The following is a 26,058-nucleotide window of genomic DNA, read 5'->3' on the forward strand; positions in this document are numbered from 1 at the left end:
TAAAATTGTTAGAGGATTCAGATGGTGTCATCCTGATCCATCCATTATAAAGTTTCCCATCAGCTTTTCATGTCATATTTATAACAGCTTTGATGATTTGCCTAGATCCATTATTTCATTAGGAGTTGCAAAATATTGACTTTCTAATGCTATCATTGTGCTTAAATTTATTAACTGAGGAAGAATTCTTTCATGAACTAATAGGTTACTCTGAAATTCCGTCCGTGTATAAAGAATGCTTAATTCTTTACCTTCACTTACCATTTTTCAGAATGAATTGGTACTCTAGCAGAGGTTTTTCATTTTCAAGTATTATGAACTCATGGGTTTCAACCTAGCTGGTATGTCACAATCTTTTCATTCTTTTTGATGCTCAGGTAGTTTCATCTTTGGCCAGTGGGATCATGTCAAGTTGGGTACGTGTCCTTCTCCCACCCCATTAGTTTCTGATCACTTCCTCACTCTCTGATCAGCAAGATGGTCCAGATTCATCCTTTACATTTCCTGCCACAAATCTGGAAACAACCATCTCTTTAAGTCCTCCTGATTTCTTTTTATTGAGAAATGATATCTAGAGACTGTCGACTGGGAATTAAATGAATGTAAGTGAAATATTTGCAGTTTTTACTATCAGTAATTTTAGTGAATATAACACAGGATTTTTGTGTGGTTCCTTTTGCCCTTGGCCAGTTTTCTGTGTGGTTATGTGACCAATTAAATAAAGGTTCATTTGTTTTCGTGTTTGTTTCAAGTTTGGGTTTTTTTTAAGGGATCTGTTAAATTTTTTAATTTTGCTTTAGTTAGGTAAAATGTTTACCTTGTTCCAAAGTAAAAATTCTTAAACAAGGTATTTTCAGTGAGGTCTAGTTTCCAACTCTACCCCCTCTTCCTATCTTTATTTTCCCCATAGAGAACCATTGTCATTTTTTAAGAATTTTGGTTTGTTTCCATTTTTTTCTCTTCAAAAATAAAAGCAAATTTGTGTGTATATATATATATATATATATATATATATATATATATATATATACTCTCATTCTTGCCTTATTCAAAAAGTCTCTTGCTCTTTTTCATTTAACAATATATAGAGAGATATTATCGAGGAATAAAAGTATACATGAGGTACAAAGGCTATATTATATATCAGTAGTTCCTCTAGTAATTCCTTTTCAACCCTCTTGTTTAACAGCTTCATAGTACTCTATAGTATAGTTACATCATAGTTTGTTCAGCCAGTCTCATATTGATGAATAGTTTGCAGACTTTTGCTATTATGGATAGCACTGTAGTAAATAGCTTTTTGTATGTGTAATTTAATATTTTTGCCACTGTGTCTTTAGGATAGAATTCTAAGAGTGGATTGTTGAGTCAAAGATAAATCCATCTTTAAAAAAAAGAAGAAAAGGTAAATGCATGTTACTTTTGAAATTTGGGCACATTTCTATCAGGATTGTAACCATGTGGATGCCTACCAGCAGTGTGTGAGAGTGGCTGTTTTCCCAGAGCCTTTCCAACAGAATTTGTTGTCAAATTTTAGTTTCCTTGGTCCATTTGATAAGTAAGAGATAGTGTATTTTTAAATTGTATTTCTTTTTTATGAGTAATGTTGCATGTCTTTTCATGCTTAAAGGTCATTTGCATTTCTTGTGACTAACCTGTTGATCTCTTTTGCCTGTTTTCCTACCAAGACATTGGTTTTCATCCTTCCATCCATTTTTAGAAGCTGTTTATATATTACAGAAATAAAGTATATATACTGACACATTTCCCCAAAATTCTTTATTGTCTTTTGACTTTGTTAGACTTTCTATTTTACTGTGCCAGAATATTTTTTGGTTTCTCATCTTTAGTGACCTTGATCATTCCTATTTCTGGGTGTTGAATCATAACTAGGAAAGTTTTCTCACTTCCGGCTTATAAAGGAACTAACCCATCTTTCCCCTAGCCCTTGTACAGTTTACTTCTTTTTTGTATATTTAATGCACTGATCTACTTTGTGTTTATCCTTATGTCCATTATGAAGAATGGATCCATTTTTTTTTCATGTGGCTATCCAGTTGTCCCAAAACAGATCATTCCCTTTTCCTATTGACTTGAGATGCCACTTTTGTCATATGTTAAATTTCCATAGACGTTTGGTGGAAACAAATGATGGTATTTTTACTAGGATTGTATTTGTAGGCTAAATTAGGGTGAACTGACATCTTTGGGATTTTGAATATTTCTTTTCCAGAATATGGCATGTCTTTTCATTTGTTAAAGCCTAGCTTTGTATCTTCAAGGGGATGTTTTATATATTTTTTAAGTTTTATTGAGATATAATATACTTACCATAAAATTCATCCATTTTAAGTATACAATTCAATGATTTTTAGTAAATTTAGAATTGTGCAACCATCACTACAATACAGTTCTAGAATATTTCCATTAATCCCCAAATAGCCATCCCGCTTCTTTGCAGTTCATCCCTGTCGTACCCTCAGTCTCACACAACCTTTAATCTATTGCTGTGTCTATATTGGACTTGCCTTTTCTGAACATTTCATATAAGTGGAATCAGAAAATATGTCATCTTTTGTGTCTGGCTCTTTCACTTAGTGTAATGTCAGAATAAAGTTTGAGGTTCATCCATGTTGTAGCAGATTGTAATTGTTTCAGTAAATTGTTTCCATATATTGTATTATTTGGTTCATCTATAGTATTCTGTTATATGCGTAGACCATATTTTGTTTACCCATATATCAGATGTTGGACATTGGATTGTTTCCAGTATTTGGCTATTGTGAATAATGAACATTGGGTACAGATCTTTGTGTATGTATGTTTTCATTCCTATTGAATAAATACCAAACAGAAGAGACCCAAAGAAGAGTCAAATCTGCCAGAACTTCAAACAGCAGCTGTAAGCAAAAAGAACATGATTTTGATAGTAACTAGTGCTGATACGTTTAGTTATGGCACTGATGGAGCTTAATAAAGAGCTATGAGCTTTGGAAATAGGTCTAAGTTTCAGTTTCTTGATAGAGCTACACATGCAGAATATTACACATGGCAGAAAGTATATGCTTACAAATTGGAAGCTATTCTTACTGTTAACATCTGCCAGACTTAGGGCACGGAGGGACCAGGGTAATCAGTGATGACAGTGGCTAACACTGCTGCAAAGAGAATCTGTGATTTCTTGTCAGGAAATAGAAATGGACATTGGTTCATGAAGGCATCTGTAAGAGAAGCCATAGCCACTGTTTTTGTTACCATTCTCATACTACCCACATTTCTTTCCAGAATATTATATGTACTTTTCTCATGGTGTTTTAAAAGGTACAAACAACATGTAAAATCTGAAGAGAAATAGTTAAAAGAAAATCATGTATGGTCACCCATTCTATCTTAGATGTACTCAAGTTCCTTATCCTTTAGTATTTCTAATGTAAAAGGCAACATGAAAGTAAAATCAGCCCAATAAGAAGGGACCTTTTCTCTTGATTTTTTAAAGCTGTATTAAGATTAACTTAATGATTTTAGGAATGTGTACTTTAATTTTTGTTTTACATAATCGTCATTCTAGAGAAAACACTAGATTGTAGATGGTAAAATCTTGCCTATACTGAATCATTATCTAGTTATATAATTTTCATGTATTATGCTCAAATTATGCTTGTCCTTTTAAAGAGCCTAGTGCAATAGAGTTCTGTTTAATCAATAGAACAAGAGTGCCTGAGTGACTTACTTAACCTTTAGTTACACAATCTCTGTGTTCATAAAGTTAAATCAATTGAATTCTAATCTATTAGCAAAGCAAGCTAAATACCATTTATCATTGGAACTTCAAGATGTTACATGAGATGAAAGAAAATATGTATTGTAACGGTGTCAGGGCTTTATTAGTGTTGCCTAATGCCAACCCAGTCTAAATCTCAAGAATTTTCCTGTCCTCTTGATTTTATAATCCTGAGGAATAGTTAGGAAAACCTGAATCTACTAGGTATCAAAATAGAATTATCCACACATGGCATTGGTACAATTGTAGATCCACATACAAAAGATATGAATTTTGACCTTTTCTGTTATGTCAGACACAAAAATTAAGAAAATACATCGTAGACCTAAATGTAAGCACTTAAACTATACAACTTGTAAGGAAACAAAGGGAAAATTATCATTGTCCTTCGGTTAGGCAGGGATTTCTTAAATATGTCACCAAAGGCACGATCTACAGAAGAAATTGCTTATTTGACTTCATCAAAATTAAAGACTTTGCAGTTCAAAAAACACCATTAAGAAAATGAAAAGACATGCTACTGTCTGGGAGAAAATGCTTAAAAGTAACATGAATGATAAAAGATTTGTAGAAATAAAATACTTGGAGAAAATATTTACAAGTAACATATGATAAAAGACTTGTATTCCAAATGTATAAAGAACGCTATGTTTTATACTGTGTACTACAGTATAAAAAATATTAAGTCAGTTGCAGAAAATAAAGACACAAAAGATAAGAAAAAAAAAAACCTCTTACAACTCAACAATAGGACTGAAGTCCTAGTTAAACATGGACAAAAGATTTGACTAGACAGTCCATCAGTGTGACAAACAGAATTTTGAAAAATTCCTCAACATCATTAGTTATATGTACAAATGAAATCAGTAATATACCTTTATATAACTACCAGAACAGCCATAATAAAAAGACAGTAACAATTATTGGCAAGGAGATGTGGAAATGAGCTCTCATTTTCCTGATAGGAATGCAAAATTGTACAGACACTTAGGAAAACAATTTGACAATTCCTTGCAGCTGGAATGTTTATAAAGAAAAATAAATCACCACCACTTTGTGAAAAATATAGCAAAAGAAATGGGTATAACTTTTTTCTACTTTTTATCATGTTAAGAATTTTTAAGTGTGCAGTTCAGTAGTGTTGAGTATATTCACATGGTGGTGAAACAGATGTCCAGAACTTTTTCATCTTGCAGTCTGAAACTCTGTACCTGTTAAACAACCCTTCCCCCAACCCCAGCCTTCACCATTTTACTTTCTCTGTGAATTTGACTAGTTTAGTATTGACAAATATATATGATATTTTGTGACTACTTCACATAAGTCACATAAGTGGAATCATACAGTATATGTGTGTGTGTGTGTGCCTGTGCCTGTATTATTTCCCTTAGCATAATGTCCTTGAGGCATGTGATAGGATTTCCTTAATTTTTAAAGCTAAATAGTATTCCATTGTGTGTATACACCATATTTTTTATTTTTTATTTTAATTTTTTTCCTTACTGATTTTTTTCAGTGGTATCATTGATATACACTCTTATGAAGGTTTCACAAGAAAAACAATGTGGCTACTACATTCACCCTTGTAATCGAGTCCCCCCATACCCCATTGCAGTCACTGTCCATCAGTGTAGTAAGATGCCACAGAGTTCCTACTTGTCTTCTCTGTGCTATACTGTCTTCCCCAGGACCCCCCACACACCATGTGCACTAATCATGATACCATACAATCCCCTTCTCCCTCCCCACTCGCCCTGCCCCACCCCTCCCCTTCAGTAACCACTAGTCCCTTCTTACAGTCTGTGAGTCTGCTGCTATTTTGTTCCTTCAGTTTTGCTTCGTTGTTATACTCCACAAATAAGGAAAATCATTTGGTATTTGTCTTTCTGTGCCTGGCTTATTTCACTGGGCATAATACCCTCTAGCTCTATCCATGTTTTTGCAAATGGTAGAATTAATTTGTTTCTTATGGCTGAGTAGTATTCCATTGTGTATATGTACCACATCTTCTTTATCCATGCATCTACTGATGGACACTTAGGTTGTTTCCATATCTTGACTATTGTAAATAGTGCTGCAATAAACAAAAGGGTGCATATGTCTTTTTGAATCTGAGAAGTTGCTTTCTTTGGGTAAATTCCATTGTGTGTATATACCACATTTAAAAAAAATCATTTATCCATTGATGGGCATTTGGGTTGCTTTGATCTCTTGGCCAAGAGCATGGGTATAGAAATATCTCTTTAAGACAAAAATGTGAATTTTAAAGTAGAAAGTTGTACCTCAGAAAAGCTATATTAAAAAAATCACCCTGACACATTCTATATCAAAGAAGATGAATAGATGGCTTCAAAATGTAATCTAAAACATGTAAGAATATTTAAGGGAGGTGCCAAAACCTAAAGAGGGAAAAGAAAGGGTTTTTCAGTAAGTGGTTTGGTGATAGCCAGTTAGCCATGGAGGGACAAGACTGTATTCTATTTATAATCTTATATGATACCATAAACAAAAATTAGTTCTAGATGAAGTAAATAATTAAGGAAACCCTGAACCAAACATAATATGTATCGATCCTCCAAATAAAGAAGCACTTTCCAAACTTAAAATAATTTAGAAAAGAACCCATACCCCATATATTACAGATTTCACAGCATAAAACTTTAAAGCTGATTTGTATTTCTTAAAAGAATGACATATCATTTTGTTAAAAAATGACTTTGGAAAAATACACAACAACTGTAATGTCTTTATTTTAGATACTACAGGGTTAATATCTTAAAGAATGAAAAGATAAGATTTTAATACCTTTAGAAATTGCAGGATTAACATTACTATATACGATCATACAAATTTTTATGGAAATTTAAAAGTTAGCAAACAAAAATAATAAAAGAGGAAATATGTGAAGATGTACAGATTAAGAGGGTAAGTACTGCTTTCACTATGTGCGCTGAGCTCTTTTTTAAAAATTTCCTCTGACAGATAGGATTTTTACTTTTGTAATGAATTTCATAGTCTTGAAAGTCAGTAAAAAGTTTTGTCTGTCAATTAGTTATCAAACAGATGCCCTTTAAAAGTTGTTTCCTTTTGTTTCCAGGAAGTATCGATGAAGATGTGGTGGTGATAGAAGCTTCCTCCACTCCCCAGGTCACTGCCAATGAAGAAATTAATGTTACCTCAACTGACAGTGAAGTAGAGATTGTGACAGTTGGAGAAAGCTATCGGTAAGATTGAAAGAATTTAATATTTGAAGTTTTAAATGTAAATACTTAAACATCTTTGTGCTGCAGATATTTACATCTTTTAACTTCGTTTTTTTTTTTCCTGATAACTAGTTTGAGTATGTATATACCAGATAAGTGGTTTTACTGGTTCTCAAACCAGGTTACTGTAGACTTACCTGGAAAGATCATAAATAAAGATACATTGTTGCCTGGATTGTATCCCACACCAGTTGTGCTGGAACCTTAGGTGTCACTATTTTTAAAAATAGTGTACAGTGAGTTAAGAGTCTTTGCTCTAGATAAATGGTAATTTTACTTAGTGTTTTACAAAATTGAGTTTGCTTTATGATTAAGAGAATTCATGAGCTCCTTTGAAGTTTAGATGTTCATAATGCATAAATATTGGGTATGGGCTAAAAGTAAAAGTGAAGAAAAATATAAAGGAGTATTGATGCTAAAGCATTACTTTTTGTTCTAATTTGCTTCATCTCAAGATCTCAGTGATACCAGTGAAGTTTGTGCTATTATGTTAGGGCAGTATAGCGTAAAATGTTATTTTGCCCTTCACTCAGTAATTTCATCTAACCCTGGTGCCAAAAAGCAAATAAAAACCCAGGAGGAGGAGCCAAGATGGTGGTGTGAGTAGGCAGCAGAAATCTCCTCCCAAACCATATGTATTTTTGAAAATACAACAAATACAACTATTCCTAAAAGAGAGACCAGAAGATACAGTACAACAGCCAGGCTACATCTACACCTGCAAGAATCCAGCGCCTCACGAAGTGGGTAAGATACAAGCCATGGCCCGGCGGAATCCAAGTGCGCCCCCCCTAACCCAGCTCCACGGCGGGAGGAGACGAGTTGGAGTGGGAGGGAGAGGAGCCCAGGACTGCTAAATACCCAGCCCTAGTCATCCACACCAGAGCGCAGACACACAGTGCGTGATGTGCTGGACACTAGCGAAACGGAACAGTAAAACCTGCGAGCGGGTTCCCACAGCCGGCAGCCCTGGGACAAAAGAAAAGGAAGGGTTTTTTGAAAGTCTTAAAGGGACGAGAGCCTCACAGCTGGACGGAAGCATTCCAGCACACTCATCCCAGCAGCTAGAAATTCCGGGTAACTCCAGGTGCCCTAACACCTGGGCGGCAACATGGCTCTGCAGCCTTGCATGGCAATAAACAACCTCCCACCCATTCTCCTCCGGCGCGGCCCTGCTATAGCAGAGAAGCAGCTTGAGACTGGCCAGGCTCACAGCAGCCATGCAGAGCCTCCCCCGCAGCCACCTGGGCCAAATTCAGGGACCCCATTGGTGCTCAGCTGCCCAGCACAAGCCGCTAGGGGTCACCGTTCTCGCAGTAGAGGAAGGTGACAAGCAAGCAGGAAGGCACTTTGTTCTCCCAGCGGACACACGCGCCAACTGTGCACAACTACCTCTATCGCCATTAAAAGACAGAAGAATTTGACACAGACCCGAATCACACAGACATCCCCTGAGAGGGAACCTGGGGAGATAGATTTAACCAATCTTCCTGAAAAAGAATCCAGAATAAAGGTCATAACAATGCTGATGGAGCTGCAGACAATAATGCAAGAGTTAATGGATAAAGTTGGGAGGGAGAATACAGAAATAAAATAATCTCTGGAAGGACTTAAGAGCAGAATGGACGAGGAGCAAGAGGCTGTTAATGGAATAGAAATGAGACAAGGAATGCAGAGAAGGTGACGCAGGGAGAGACAAAAGGATCTCTAGGAATGAAAGAATATTAAGAGAAATATGTGACCAATCCAAACGGAACAATATCCATATTATAGGTTTACCAGAAGAAGAAGAGAGAGAAAAAGGGAAAGAAAGTGTCTTTGAAGAAATAATTGCTGGAAACTTCCCCAAACTGGGGGAGGAAATAGTCGCTCAGACCATGGAAACACACAGAACTCCCAACAGAAGGGACACAAGGGGGATAACACCAACACACATAATAACTAAAATGGCAAAGGACAAGGACAAGGACAGAGTATTAAAGGCAGCCAGAGAGAGAAAAAAGGTCACCTACAAAGGAAAACCCATCAGGCTATCATCAGACTTCTCAACAGAAATCTTATAGGCCAGAAGAGAATGGCATGATATATTTAATGAAATGAACCAAAAGGGCCTTGAACCAAGAATACTGTATCCAGCACGATTATCATTTAAATATGAAGGAGGGATTAAAGAATTCCTAGACAAGCAAAAGTTGATGGAATTGCCTGGACAAACCACTTCTACAGGGTATTTTAGAGGGCCTGCTCTACATGGAAGCATTCCTAAGGCTAAATAGATATCACCAGAGAAAATAAAATAGCAAAGACCAACCAAATATTAACTAAAGGCAAAAAATAAAACCAACTACCGACAAAAGCAGTCAAAGGAAACACAGAAGAGCACAAAATAAAACACCTAACATATAAAGAATTGAAGAAGAGGAATAAGAAGGGAGAGAAATAAAGAATCATGAGACTGTGTTTATAATAGCTCAATAATCAGGTTAAGTTAGATGGTAAGATAGTAAAGAAGCTAACCTTGAACCTTTTGTAAACATGCCCACAATGGCAATAAGTACATATCTTTCAATAATCACCCTAAATGTAAATGGACTGAATGCACCAGTCAGAAGACACCGAGTAATAGAATGGATAAAAGAGCAAGACCCATCTATATGCTGCTTACAAGAGACTCACCTCAAACCCAAAGACATGGACAGACTGAAAGTCAAGGGATGGAAAAAGATATTTCACGCAAACAACAAGGAGAAAAAAGCAGGTTTTCCTGTACTAGTATCAGACAAAATAGACTTCAAAACAAAGAAAGTAACAAGAGATAAAGAAGGACATTACATAATGATAAATGGTCAGTCCAACAAGAGGATATAACCATTATAAATAAATACGCACCCAATACAGGAGCACCAACATACATGAAACAAATACTAACAGAATTAAAGGAGGAAATAGAATGCAATGCATTCATTTTAGGAGACTTCAACACACCACTTACTGCACAGGACAGATCCACCAGACAAAATAAGTAAGGATGCAGAGGCACTGAACAACACACTAGAACAGATGGACCTAATAGACATCTACAGAACTCTACACCCAAAAGCAGCAGGATATGCATTCTTCTCAAGTGCACATGGAACATTATCCAGAATAGAACACATACAAGGCCACAAAAAGAGCCTCAGTGAATTAAAAAAAATTGAAATTCTGCCAACCAACTTCTCAGACCACAAAGGTCTAAAACTAGAAATAAATTGTACAAAGAAAGCAAAAAGGCTCAGAAACACACGGAGGCTTAACAACATGCTCCTAAATAATCAATAGATCAACGACCAAATTAAAATAGATATCAAGCAATATATGGAAACAAATGACAACAACAATACATAGCCCCAACTTCTGTGGCACACAGTGAAAGCAGTTTTAAGAGGAAAGTAAATAGCAATATACTTCTTTATATAAAGAAGGAAGAACAATCCCAATTGAATAGTATAAAGTCAAAATTGGAAAAGGAAGAACAAATGAGGCCTGAAGTCAGCAGAAGAAGGGACATAATAAAGATCAAAGAAGAAATAAATAAAATTCAGAAGAATTAAGCAATAGAAAAAATCAGTGCAACCAAGAGCTGGTTCTTTGAGAAAATGAACAAAATAGATAAGCCTCTAGCCAGACTTATTAAGAGAAAAAGACAATCAACACACGTTAACTTAACAGAATCAGAAATGAGAAAGGAAAAACCATGACAGACCCCACAGAAATACAAAGAATTATTAGAGAATACTATGAAAACCTATATGCTAACAAGCTGGAAAACCTAGAAGAAATGGACAACTTCCTAGAAAAATAACAACCTTCCAAGACTGACCAAGGAAGAAACAAAATCTAAACACTTGAATTACCAGCAACGAAATTGAAGCAGTATTGAAAACACTACCCAAGAACAAAACCCCTAGGCAAGAAGGATTTACCATGGAATTTTATCAGACATACAGAGAAGACATAATACCCATTCTCCTTAAAGTTTTCCAAAAAATAGAAGAGGAGGGAATTCTCCCAAACTCATTCCATGAAGCCAGCATCACCCTAATAGCAAAACCAGGCAAAGACCCCACCAAAAAAGAAAATTACAGACCAATATCCCTGATGAACATAGATGCAAAAATACTCAACAAAGTATTAGCAAACTGAATTCAAAAATACATCAAGAGGATCATACACCATGACCAAATGGGATTCATCCCAGGAATGCAAGGATGGTACAACATTCGAAAATCCATCATCATCCACCACATCAACAAAAAGAAGGACAAAAATCACATGATCACTTCCATAGATGCTGAAAAAGCATTAGACAAAATTCAACATCCATTCATGATAAAAACTCTCTCAACAAAACAGGTAAAGAGGGCAAGTACCTCAACATAATGAAGGCCATATATGATAATCACACAGCCAACATCATCCAGAACAGCGAGAAGCTGAAAGCTTTTCCTCTCAGATCGGGAACAAGACAGGGATGCCCACTCTCCCCACTGTTATTCAACATAGTACTGGAGGTCCTAGCCACGGCAATTAAACAAAACAAAGAAATACAAGGAATCCAGATTGGTAAAGAAGAAGTCAAACTGTCACTATTTGCAGATGATGTGATATTGTACATAAAGAACCGTAAAGACTCCACTCCAAAACTACTAGAACAAATATCGGAATTCAGCAAAGTTGCAGGATACAAAATTAATACACAGAAATCTGTGGCTTTCTTATACACTAACAATGAACTAACAGAAAGAGAAATCAAGAAAACAATTGCATTCAAAATTGCATCAAAAAGAATAAAATACCTAGGAATAAACCTAACCAAGGAAGTGAAAGACGAATACCCTGAAAACTACAGGACACTCCTAAGAGAAGTTATAGAGGACACTAGCAAATGGAAACTCATCCCATGCTCTTGGCTAGGAAGAATTAATGTCGTCAAAATGGCCATCCTGCTGAAAGTAATCTACAGAGTCAATGCAATCCCTATCAAATTACCAACAGCATTCTTCAACGAACTGGAACAAAGAGCTCAAAAATTCTTATGGAACCTGAAAAGACCCCAAATAGCCAAAGCAATCCTAAGAAGGAAGAATAAAGTGGGGGAGATCTTGCTCACCAACTTCAAGCTCTACTACAGAGCCACAGTAATCAAGACAATTTGGTACTGGCACAAGGACAGACTCACAGACCAGTGAAACAGAATAGAAACTCCAGACATTAACCCAAACATATACAGTCAATTAATATACAATAAAAGAGCCATGGACATACAATGGGGAAATGACAGCCTCTTCAACAGTTGGTGTTGGCAAAACTGGACAACTACATGTAAGAATGAAACTGCATCATTGTGTAACCCCATAGACAAAAGTAAATTCGAAATGGATCAAAGACCTGAATGTAAGTCATGAAACCGTAAAACTCTTAGAAAAAAACATAGGCAAAAATCTCTTGGACGGAAACATGAGCGACTTCTTCATGAACGTATCTCCCCAGCCAGGGGAAACCAATGCAAAAATGAACAACTGGGACTATATCAAGCTGAAAAGCTTCTGTACAGCAAAGGACACCATCAGTAGAACGAAAAGGCATCCTACAGTATGGGAGAATATATTCATAAATGATAGATCCGATAAAGGGTTGACATCCAAAATATATAAAGAACTCACGCACCTCAAGAAACAGAAAGCAAATAATCCAATCAAAAAATGTGCAGAGGAGCTGAACAGACAGTTCTCCAAAGAAGAAATTCAGATGGCCAACAGACACATGAGAAGATGCTCCACATCACTAGTCATCAGAGAAATGCAAATTAAAACCACAATGAGATATCACCTCACACCAGTAAGGATCGCCACCATCCAAAAGACAAACAACAACAAATGTTGGTGAGGTTGTGGAGAAAGGGGAACCCTCCTACACTGCTGGTGGGAATGTAAATTAGTTCAACCATTGTGGAAAGCAATATGGAGTTTCCTCAAAAAGCTCAAAATAGAAATACCAGTTGACCCAGGAATTGCACTTCTAGGAATTTACCCTAAGAATGCAGCAGCCCAGTTTGAAAAAGACAGATGGACCCCTATGTTTATCACAGCACTATTCACAGTAGCCAAGAAATGGAAGCAACCTAAGTGTCCATCAGTAGATGAATGGATAAAGATGTGATACATATACACCATGGAATATTATTCAGCCATAAGAAGAAAACAAATCCTACCATTTTCAACAACATGGATGGAGCTAGAGGGTATTATGCTCAGTGAAATTAGCCAGGCGGAGAAAAACAAGTACCAAATGATTTCACTCATATGTGAAGTATAACAAAGAAAAAACTGAAGGAAGAAAACAGCAGCAGACTTACAGAACCCAAGAATGGACTCACAGTTACCAAAGGGAAAGGGACTGGGGAGGATGGGTGGGAAGGGAGGGATAAGCGGGGTGGGGGGAAAAGAAAGAGGGCATTACAAGTAGCATGTACAGTTTTGGGGAGGCACGCGGAGGGCTGTACAACACAGAGAAGACAAGTAGTGACTCTACAGCATCTTACTACGCTGATGGACAGTGTCTGTAATTCCATTTATGGGGGGGACTTGGTGAAGGGGCGAGCCTAGTAAACATAATGTTCCTCGTGTAATTGTAGATTAATAATACCAAAATTAAAAAAATGAATGAAAACCCTCATTTTTTCATTTGTTTTGATAAATAACTGGAGATGACATTGTCCTTTGGGAATCATTTTGACACTCCCTTCAAAAACTAAACTGAACTAAACCCTAACACTGCATTTATCTTGTACTTTAGATGATTACAAATATTGGTAAGAGAAGCAGTAAAGTGTCTCTCTGTTCCATTTGATTCATCAAACTAAGCTATAGATTAGTCTTAATTTTTGTGTTGGAATGAATTTAGAAATGCATTTGGTGATGATATTTTAATTTCTATTGTTATAGATAGAAAAAACAGACATTCTTTTTTTGGAATATGTCCAAACCCACCTGGAGTGTGTACTTCTCCCCTTGCCCGTCTCCCACTGAAGTGCTGCTTCTCATGGCCTGGAAGAGAGCACTCTAGAATATATCCCTGGTTTAAGTTTTAAAGGATTTTCACAGACTGAGAAAAACTGATACTCCCCAGTTTGTGCCCTATTATCCTGTGACTTTGCATAGTGCTTGGTACAACAGTGACTCAGTTTTTATGAGCTACAAGAATTGCTGAAATTAAGGTTCTGCTTTTCTTTGTGGAACTGGACATCTTTCTTCTCCTGGAGCTGCTTAATATTTAAGCAGATACATTTACCATAGTAATAAATAGTGTTCTTGACCCATATTTTTCGTTACTGTTGCTGGGGGTACTAAATTTCTCATTGTTTAGCTGCCGCTAGAGATACTGCATCTGTATTTCAGATTCTTTGATGTCAGGACTTGACAGATGTCACTAAATTGTAGTTAGGACGTCCTATGAAGCTTTCACAAAAGTACTACAAAATAGACCTGGAACTTTTAGTAGCTATTAATAGCTTTTCATAAGTGACAGACTTCTCATCACAGACTCTTGGTTCCTCAAGGATTTTACATGGTGATCTCTGTTGTCATTCAAAGCCATTGTTACCATGAGACATTTGTTTACTCTCGTGCCTTAGCCTGTACTGTTCTTCCTGGGATGTGCTGTCCTTTCTTTACTGTCTCAGGAATTAATCTTTTTTACTCCTGATACTGGAGAATCTCATTTTAGAGTTTGAACTTCTTTATAAACTCTTCGGCTTTACACTTGCTGAGGGCATTTATAGCCCAGTTTGAACTTCGGAGGTCTTTCCTGAGTGGTCGAGCTTGTGCTCCTCATGACTGCGTGTGAATGGGTCTGGCTCACCCCTTCCACACAAGCTGACAATAAACTTACAGTCAGTTTCACATTCAGTTTGGATAAGAGAGAAAAAGACATTTTTATAAGCCCCACCTTTCTAAAACATTCATTTTTCTCTGGGAGCTTTAGGATTATGTATTCTACATGTTATTCCTCTGTACCCTCATTTTAGATCATTACAGTGAATCCCTTAAAATAAAAAAAAAAATGAAACCTACAGTAAGTAACAATACAATACAATGCCGTACACATCATAAAAAGATGATAAAAATGTTCAGTGCAAGCAAGTGATGTTTTGTTGTGTCTCCCAAACTGGTCAACGAGCTGCTGCTCTCCTCACCTCTGCTGATCCCCGGAAATTTCTCTGTGTCTTGGATCTCTTTTAGAGCAGCACCAGAAACTTAGCTTGGTTTTGAACTCCCAAAGCTGTGTTTCACAAATCCAGTCTGGACTAAATATACAAGATCATAAGATGTTATTAAATATTTATAGAGTCTAAGAAGGGTGTTGATAGTTTTGTTACTTTACGTGTGGTGCATAATCTCACGTACTAACATAAAATGTGAACACTTGATTATAACCCCAGATGTATATTCAAAATAACCATTGAAAAGATAGCAGCTTTCTTGAAACAGAATCCTGTATTTTACACCAGTGATTCGTCTGGCATATCATTTCTCATATCATTAGGTCAGTTGATAGGAGAACATTTGTTGAATATTTCATTCAGCATGTTTATTGAGTGCTGGGCATTGTGCTAGTCATAATTTTGAATTCTGTTGCCATTATTTCTATGAAGATACCTTGCATGAAGGACTTTACAGTGTATATTTTAAGAAAGGCTTATGATTTCATGGGTAACTAAAATGATATCTTAATTTCTGTTGCTATAGATTGAAAAAACAGACATTCTTATTTTGGAATACGTCAAAACACACCTAAAGTGTGTGCTTCTCTACTTGCCAGTTTCCCATTGAGGTGCTGCTTCTAATGGCCTGGAAGAGAGCACTCTAGAATATATCCCTGGATATATTTTGTTTTTTATATTTACTAACTTAATATTGATGTCATTTAAGGTCTCGTTCAACCCTTGGACACTCCAGATCTCCCTGGAGCCAAGGTTCAAGCTCCCATACAGGTCGGCCACAGGAGCCAAGGAACCGCAGCAGGATTTCTACTGTTATACAGCCTTTGAGGCAGAATGCAGCAGAAGTTGTGGACCTTACTGTTGATGAAGATGGTAAGCTGGAGTAGTAGTAGTGTACAAATCTTTGAAGAGAATTTGATAAAACAGAATATCTCAATATGTTAGAAATTCCTACTCTTGCTTACTGGTAGTATATTATTAGACTACAGGGAAGTTGTCAAATCTCCTAATCTTACTTTTTAATGGATACAATAAATTGGTATATAAACTAAGGATTGCAAATTGTGCCTAAAATGTTTTCTGGTTATTGTTTCATTACTTGACCATTATCATCTTGGACAAAAAATATTTTTACAAGTGGTATTTTAATTGATCCTCATTCTTACTTGTTAATTTAATTTGTAATATTATTGTCATACTTTAACTTTGCTATTTAGAATTGAAATGGGACTTTTTAAGTACAGACAGCAGTATGACTTATTTAAATGGTTAATGCTGTTTATTTGAAATAACTAATTTTCTTTGGTTTTAAGGTATCATTGATATACACTCTTATGAAGCTTTTACAAGAAACACAATGTGGTTATTACGTTCACCCTTATTATCGAGTACACCCCATACCCCATTGCAGTCACCGTCCATCAGTGTAGTAAGATGCCACAGAGTCCCTATTTGTCTTCTCTGAACTACACTGGCTTCCCCCTGACCCCATACACACCATGTGCACCAATCATGACACCCCACAATCCTCTCCCTCCCTTCCCACTCACCATCCTCCACCCCTCCCATTTGGTAATCCCTAGTCCCTTCTTGGAGTAATGAAGCAGAAATGAAGGAACAAAATAGCAGCAAACTAATTTACTTTTAAAAGTTGTTACCCTTTAATGTAATATTGCTCTTACCTTCTGTGCTGCTCAGCTTTAGTGTTTTGTTTTGATTTAGAACTGCTCTCAAGTAACTGACGAAACACACTAAAGTTGAAAAAAGGTTAGGGAAAGTGGTAGCATGTATGACTATATGAATACATCTGTAGCTATAAATTGGGGAGAGAACCCATTAGGGGGGTAGGAAGAGTCAGAGGCTGTGTTTGCTCGGCTCCCACATGGACACTGTGCAGTCTGCATGATCATGACTCTCAGAGCACCAGGGTTCTGGGATTATGTGTATGAAAATATCATTTATTTCCACCGTCTTCATTTCATTCAACAATGTCTTGCTTTTTATTCTGAAGCACCACAACTTATCTTTAAGAGAGTGGTTAATATACTAGGTATTAATTTAAGATTGCTCAGAGTTAATTAAATATATGACGACTGTTTTGGAATCTTGTTGTGTGTTTTCCCACGTGACACCTACCAGCCAGTAAGTAGGAGAAGGTGACAGAATAGCTTTCTAACCCACTGGAATTAGTTCCGGCAGAATACTTTTACTGTGTTAAAAGTATTCCAGTGATGAGTGGGTGCCCCCGTCTCCCCACGGATTTCTCTCAGTGGAAAGCTTCTAACCTAGTAAAAATAAATGTAAGGAGGAACCAAGATGGTGGTGTGAATAGGGCAGCAGAAATCTCCTCCCAAAACCATATATATTTTTGAAAATAAAACAAAACAACTATTCCTAAAAGAGAGACCAGAAGATACAGCAAAACAGCCAGGCTACATCTACACCTGTGAGAACCCAGCGCCTCACGAAGGGGGTAAGATACAAGCCGCGGCCCAGCGGGACCTGAGCGTGCCCCCCACCCCAGCTCCCCGGTGGGAGGAGAGGAGTCGGAGTGGGGAGGGAAAGGAAACCCAGGACTTCTGAATACCCAGCCCTAGCCATCTGCACCAGGAGCATAGACACACAGTGCCTGGTGTGCTGGATACTAGGGAAACTGAACAGTAAAACCTGCGAGCAGGTTCTCACAGCCAGCGCCCCTAGGACAGAAGAAAAGCAGATGCTTTTTGAAAGTCTTAAAGGGACATGAGCCTTACAGCTGGACCGAAGTGTTCCGGCACACTCATCCCAGCAGCTGGGAATCCTGGGGAACTCCGGGCGCCCAAATTCCCTGGGTGGCAATGCAGCTCTGAGACCCCTTATAGTGATAAACAGCCTCTGGCCCGTTCCCCCTCTGGCACTGCCCTGCCGTTGCAGAGCAGCACCCTGAGACCGGCCACGCCCACAGCAGCCATGCAGAGCATCCTCTGCAGACGCCAGGGCTAGATTCAGAGGCCCTGTCAGCGCACAGCTGCTCAGAACAATCCACTAGGGGTCACAGTTCTCAAAGGAAGGGAAAACACGCAAGCAGGAACGGAATTTGTTCTCCCAGCAGACACATGTGCAAACTGCCTAAGACTACCTCTGTTGCCATGAAAAGGCAGAAGAATGTGATACAGACAAGAATAATCCAGACATCCCCTGAGAGGGAACCTGGGGAGATAGATTTAACCAGTCTTCCTGAAAAAGAAATCACAATAAAGGTCATAACCATGCTGAGGGAGCTGCAGAGAAAAAGCAAGAGGTAACAGATAAAGTTAGGAGGGAGAATAGAGAAAAAAAACAATCTCTGGAAGGGCTTAAAAGCCGAATGGACGAGGTGCAGTAGGCTGTTAATGGAATAGAAATCAGAGAACAGGAAAGCAGAGAAGATGACACAGAGAGAGATAAAAGGATCTCCAGGAATGAAAGAATATTAAGAAAACTGTGTGACCAATCCAAATGGAACAATATCCACATTATAGGGGTACCAGAAGAAGAAGAGAGAGATAAAGGGATAGAAAATGTATATGAAGAAATAATTGCTGAAAACTTCCCCAAATTGGGGGAGGAAATAGTCGCTCAGACCATGGAAACACACAGAACTCCCATCAGAAGGGACCCAAGGGGAATAACACCAACACACATAATAATTAAAATGGCAAAGATCAAGGACAAGGACAGTATTGAAGGCAGCCAGAGAGAGAAAACAGGTCACCTACAAAGGAAAACCCATCAGGCTATCATCAGACTTCTCAACAGAAACCTTACAGGCCAGAAGAGAATGGCCTGATATACTTAATGCAATGAAACAGAAGGGCCTTGAACCAAGGATACTGTATCCAGCACTATTATCCTTTAAATATGAAGGGGGGGATTAAACAATTCTCAGATAAGCAAAAGTTGATGGAATTTGTCTCCCACAAAACACCTCTACAGGGTATTTTAGAGGGACTGCTCTAGATGAAAGCACTCCTAACACTAAATAGATATCACCAGAGAAAATAAAATCACAGCAGAGAAAGCAGACCAACAAATTCTAACTAAAGGCATAAAATAAAATCAACTACCCACAAAAGCAGTCAAAGGAAACACAAAAGAGCACAAAATAAAACACCTAGCATATAAAGAATGAAGGAGGAGGAATAAGGAGAGAAATAAAGAATCATCAGACTGTGTTTATAATAGCTCAATAAGTGAGTTAAGTTATATGGTAAGATAGTAAAGAAGCTAACCTGGAACCTTTGGTAACCACAAATCTAAAGCCTGCAATGGCAATAAGTACATATCTTTCAATAATCACCCTAATTGTAAATGGACTGAATGCACCAATCAAAAGACACCGAGTAATAGAATGGATAAAAGAGCAAGACCCATCTATATGCTGCTTACAAGAGACTCACCTCAAACCCAAAGACATGGACAGACTGAAAGTCAAGGGATGGAAAAAGATATTTCACGCAAACAACAAGGAGAAAAAAGCAGGTTTTCCTGTACTAGTATCAGACAAAATAGACTTCAAAACAAAGAAAGTAACAAGAGATAAAGAAGGACATTACATAATGATAAAGAGGTCAGTCCAACAAGAGGATATAACCATTATAAATATATATGCACCCAAATACAGGAGCACCAACATACGTGAAACAAATACTAATGGAATTAAAGGAGGAAATAGAATGCAATACATTCATTTTAGGAGACTTCAACACACCACTTCCTCCAAAGGACAGATCCACCAGACAGAAAATAAGTAAGGACACAGAGGAACTGAACAACACTCTAGAACAGATGGACCTAATAGACATCTATAGAACGCTACACCCAAAGCAGCAGGATACACATTCCTCTCAAGTGCCCATGGAACATTCTCCATAATAGACTACATACTAGACCACAAAAAGAGCCTCAGTAAATTCCAAAAGATTGAAATTCTACCAACCAACTTTTCAGACCACAAAGGTATAAAACTAGAAAAAAATTGTACAAAGAAAGCAAAAAGGCTCACAAACACAGGGATGCTTTACAACATGCTCCTAAATAATCAGTGGATCAATGACCAAATTAAAATAGAGATCAGGCAGTATATGGAAACAAATGACAACAACAACACAAAGCCCCAACTTCTGTGGGACACAGTGAAAGCACTTTTAAGAGGAAAGTTTATAGCAATCCAGGCATATTTAAAGAAGGAAGAACAAACCCAAATGAATAGTATAAAGTCCCATTTATTGAAATTGGAAAAGGAAGAACAAATGAGGCCTAAAGTCAGCAGAAGGAGAAACATAATAAAGATCAGAAAAGAAATAAATAAAATTCAGAAGAATAAAACAATAGAGAAAATCAGTGCAACCAAGAGCTGGTTCTTTGAGAAATAAACAAAATAGATAAGCCTCTAGCCAGACTTACTAAGAGAAAAAGAGAATCAGCACACATCAACAGAATCGGAAACAAGAAAGGAAAAATCATGATGGGCCCCACAGAAATACAATGAATTATTAGAGAATACTATGAAAACTTATATACTAACAAGCTGGAAAACCTAGAAGAAATGGACAACTTCCTAGAAAAATACAACCTTCCAAGACTGACCAAGGAAGAAACAGAAAATCTAAACAGACCAATTACCAGCAACGAAATTGAAGCGGTAATGAAAACACTACCCAAGAACAAAACCCCTAGGCAAGAAGGATTTACCGTGGAATTTTATCAGACATACAGAGAAGACATAATACCCATTCTCCTTAAAGTTTTCCAAAAAATAAAAGAGGAGGGAATACTCCCAATCTCATTCTATGAAGCCAGCATCACCCTAATACCAAAACCAGGTAAAGACCTCACCAAAAAAGAAAATTACAGACCAATATCCCTGATGAACATAGATGCAAAAATACCCAACAAAATATTAGCAAACCAAATTCAAAAATACATCAAGAGGATCATACACCATGACCAAGTGGGATTCATCTCAGGGATGCAAGAATGGTACAACATTCGAAAATCCATCAAAATCATCCACCACATCAACAAAAAGAAGGACAAAAATCACATGATCATCTCCATAGATGCTGAAAAAGCATTCGACAAAATTCAACATGCATTCATGATAAAAACTCTCAACAAGACAGGTATAGAGGGCAAGTACCTCAACATAATACAGGCCATATATGAGAAACCCACAGCCAACATCATCCAGAACAGCAAGAAGCTGAAAGCTTTTCCTCTCAGATTGGGAACAAGACAAGGATGCCCACTCTCCCCACTGTTATTCAACATAGTACTGGAGGTCCTAGCCACAGCAATTAGACAAAACAAAGAAATACAAGGAATCCAGATTGGTAAAGAAGAAATCAAACTGTCACTATTTGCAGATGACATGATATTGTACATAAAAAACCCTAAAGACTCCACTCCAGAACTACTAGAACTGATATCGGAATTCAGCAAAGTTGCAGGATACAAAATTAATACACAGAAATCTGTGGCTTTCCTATACACTAACAATGAACTAGCAGAGAGAGGAATCAGGAAAACAATTCCATTCACGATTGCATCAAAAAGAATAAAATACCTAGAAATAAACCTAACCAAGGAAGTGAAAAACCTATACTCTGAAAACTACAAGACACTCTTAAGAGAAATTAAAGAGGACACTAACAAATGGAAACTCATCCCATGCTCTTGGCTAGGAAGACTTGGTATTATCAAAATGTCCTTCCTGCCAAAAGCAATCTACAGATTCAATGCAATCCCCATCAAATTACCAACAACATTCTTCAACGAACTGGAACAAATAGCTTTAAAATTCATATGGAACCACCAAAGACACCAAATAGCCAAAGCAGTCCTGAGAAGGAAGAATTAATTGGGGGAATCTCGCTCCCCAACTTCAAGCTCTACTACAAAGCCACAGTAATCAAGACAATTTGGTACTGGCACAAGGACAGACCCACAGACCAGTGGAACAGAATAGAAACTCCAGACGTTAACCCAAACATATACGGTCAATTAGTATACTGTAAAGGAGCCATGGACATACAATGGGGAAATGACAGCCTCTTCAACAGTTGGTGTTGGCAAAACTGGACAGCTACATGTAAGAGAATGAAACTGGATCACTGTCTTACCCCATACACAAAAGTAAATTCGAAATGGATCAAAGACCTGAATGTAAGTCATGAAACCATAAAACTCTTAGAAAAAAACATAGGCAAAAATCTCATGGACATAAACATGAGTGACTTCTTCATGAACATATCTCCCCAGGCAAGGGAAACAAAAGCAAAAATGAACAAGTGGGACTATATTAAGTTAAAAAGCTTCTGTACAGCAAAGGACACCATCAATAGAACAAAAAGGTATCCTACAGTATGGGAGAATATATTCATAAATGACAGATCTGATAAAGGCTTCACATCCAAAATATATAAAGAGCTCATGAACCTCAACAAACAAAAAGCAAATAATCCAATTAAAAAATGGGCAGAGGAGCTGAATAGACAGTTATCTAAAGAAGAAATTCAGATGGCCAACAGACACATGAAAAGATGCTCCACATCGCTTGTCATCAGAGAAATGCGAATTAAAACCACAATGAGATATCACCTCACACCAGTAAATTTTGCCACCATCCAAAACACAAACAACAACAAATGTTGGTGAGGTTGTGGAGAAAGGGGAACCCTCCTGCACTGCTGGTGGAAATGTAAATTTGTTCAACCATTGTGGATAGCAATATGGAGGTTCCTCAGAAAGCTCAAAATGGAAACACCGTTTGACTCAGGAATTCCACTCCTAGGAATTTACCCTAAGAATACAGCACTCCAGTTTGAAAAAGACATATGCACACCTATGTTTTTTGCATCACTATTTACGATAGCCAAGAAGTGGAAGCAACCTAAGTGTCCATCAGTAGATGAAAGGATAAAGAATATGTGGAATATTATTCAACCATAAGAAGAAAACAAATCCTACATTTACATCAACATGGATGGAGCTAGAGGGTATTATGCTCAGTGAAATTAGCCAGGCAGAGAAAGACAAGTACCAAATGATTTCCCTCATCTGTGGAGTATAAGAACCAAGAAAAAACTGAAGGAACAAAACAGCAGAATCACAGAACCCAAGAATTGACTAACAGTTACCAAAAGGAAAGAGACTGGGGTGGATGGGTATAAGCAGAGGGGGGGAAAGAAGGGGCATTACGATTGGCATGTGTAATGTTGGGGGAAGCTCGGGGAGGGCTTTGCAAGACAGCGAACACAAGTGGTGACACTACAGCATCTTACTCCGCTGATGGACAGTGACTGTAATGGGGTATGTGGGGGGACTTGGTGAAGGGGGGAGCCTAGTAAACATAATGTTCCTCATGTAATTTTAGATTAATGATACTAAAATAAAAAGTAATAATAGTAAATGAATACATAAATAAATCTAAAGCTTGAGTGTGTAGGACCACAGGTTCCTCACTGGCAGCCATTTTCCTCCTAGGGAGATTTGGCAAAATCTGCAGATATTTTTAGGTCTCACTTTTGGGCTAGTGTGCTGCCATCGTCTAATTGGTAGAGGCCAGGGATGCTATGAATCACCCCAGAATCCACAGGACAGCCCACCCTCTATCCCCACTTCCATCCCCAACACAGATTATACAGCCAAAAGTGTCAATATTGCCAAGGTTGAGAAACTGACATAAGCCATTTCCATATAAACAGAGGTTCCTCCCTACACTTTTTATATGTAGTAAATGTGTTTGTTTGAGCATCCAGAGTAGTTTCCTGTATAGGACAACAGGTACTGTTTGCATTTCAGAAATCAGCCTACCACTCTGCCCTGTATAAATAGATTGTCCTTTAGATCTGTAACACATTAAGATAATCCCTTCTTTTGAACCGAATCATTGTGACTGTGCTTTGGAGAGATTAATTTCTATTACTTTCAATTTTTAAACTGCCATTTTATAATGAGTATAAAATATAGCTCATTTTTAAGTTAAAGCCTGCCTGAAATTTACTTTCTACTACAGAAATTTTAACTTTCATTACGTAACACTGATGGTATTAATATTGGCATTTTTTAAAAATAAAAAGGCATGTAAAAAAGTGAGAGAGTGCTTAGGTAACTTATCCATGACCATTCTGTCAGTGGTGAAATTAAAGTTGCTTTTCCAGCAGTCTGAGTCTAGAATCCACGCTGTCCCAAAGTAAGTACAGTTTCTAACCCTGTTACAGACTGTGACAATGTATATGAATATAGCAGATGTACTTTTACTTTCGTTTTTCTCTTTTCTGCTTGGTAGTAGATCAAAAAACTTCCATTGTGGTTACCCAAAGAACTATTTTAATAACCTGGATTATTGCAATATGCATATGTGTTGAATTTTTAAAATGCTGTAATCACATTTTAGTAATGTCATTTTAATGTTGCTGTTTAGCTTTATGAAAGCTTTTTTTAAAACTATATATTGTATTTATTAGAGAGTTAATAGTTTTAAAGTTTATTTTGATTTATTACTGTAAAAATGTTAGCTTTGATTAAAATATAGTCCATTAGCTAATTTGTATTGAAATGCTAAATAGCTATTTTACGTTTTGCAGAACCTACTGTAGTACCAACCACTTCTTCAAGAATGGAATCACAGACTACAAGCACTTCCATTAACAACAATTCAAATTCATCTACCTCTGAGCAGGCCTCTGATACTGCTTCGGCTGTCACTAGTACCCAACCCTCCACTGTGTCAGAGATGTCAGCTCCTCTTACAAGCAATAGTATGACTGGTACTTCTATAGGAGGTACGTTTAAAAAAATGGGTGGGGACTGGGACTTTTTTCATTACTTTTGTTAGAAAAAGTATTGTTTTAAAGATTTTAGCTATGTGAACAAAAGTGTAATCATAGAATGAACATTGTATGTGAGCAATATGGCCTCTATTAGACTATGATTTCATATTTGAGGTGCTGTATGTTATCGAAGTATCATACCACAACTGAAAGAGATTGGGGCCTGCCACCAAAAATATGAGCAACAGCAAAAGAAAACATAGGTAAATTGGACTTCAGCAAAATCTAAAACTTTTGTACATCAAAGGACATTATTGAGAAAGTGAAAAGAAAGCCTACAGAGTGGGAGAAAATGATGTGAAAATCATTTATTTTATAAGAGTCTAGTATCCAGATATATAACTAACTTGCACAACTCAACAGGAAAAAGAGAAACAACCCAGTTTAAAAATGGGCAAAAGATTTGCATAGATGTTTTTCCAAAGAAGATATGCAAATAACTGGGAAGAACATGAAAATATCGTCATTAATTATGAGGGAAATACAAGTAAAAACCACTTTGCACCTATTATAATTAGAAACAAAACAAAACTAAAAAACTGGAAATAGGAAATGACCAGTGCTAACAAGAATATGGAGAATCTGGAACCCTTACGAATATTTGGTGGGAATGTAAATCGCTGCAACTGCTGTGGAAACCACTCTGGTGGTTCCTCAAAAAGTTAAACATGGAATTACCACATGACCCACAGTCCCATGCCTGGATATATATCCAGAAGAAATGAAAACCGTGATGGAAGTTATAGAAGGCTTGATGATGTCCCATTTTCTTAATTTTTGTTGTTGTTTGTTATTTTGGTGTCACATATAAGATACCATTGCCTCACCAAGGATCACAAAGATTTACCCCTGTGTTTTGTACAATTACTTGACCAACATTACGGTTACTAGACTCCC

The 26,058-nt window shown here is 37.2% G+C and overlaps 1 protein-coding gene across 6 annotated transcripts in view; it reads left to right on the plus strand.

The window, feature by feature from the left end:
• RNF111 (ring finger protein 111) overlaps positions 1-26,058 on the plus strand; it is a 109,492-nt gene that overhangs the window by 46,906 nt on the left and 36,528 nt on the right. For all 6 annotated transcript variants that reach the window (XM_057488849.1, XM_057488853.1, XM_057488854.1 and 3 more), the window contains 3 exons: positions 6,879-7,005; positions 16,017-16,180; positions 24,916-25,113. In XM_057488849.1, the coding sequence (XP_057344832.1) occupies positions 6,879-7,005; positions 16,017-16,180; positions 24,916-25,113 (489 nt within the window). The remainder of the gene's footprint in view (positions 1-6,878; positions 7,006-16,016; positions 16,181-24,915; positions 25,114-26,058) is intronic.

The sequence above is a fragment of the Manis pentadactyla genome, chromosome 11 (assembly GCF_030020395.1).
Source record: "Manis pentadactyla isolate mManPen7 chromosome 11, mManPen7.hap1, whole genome shotgun sequence".
In the NCBI taxonomy this organism is placed as follows: Eukaryota; Metazoa; Chordata; class Mammalia; order Pholidota; family Manidae; genus Manis; species Manis pentadactyla.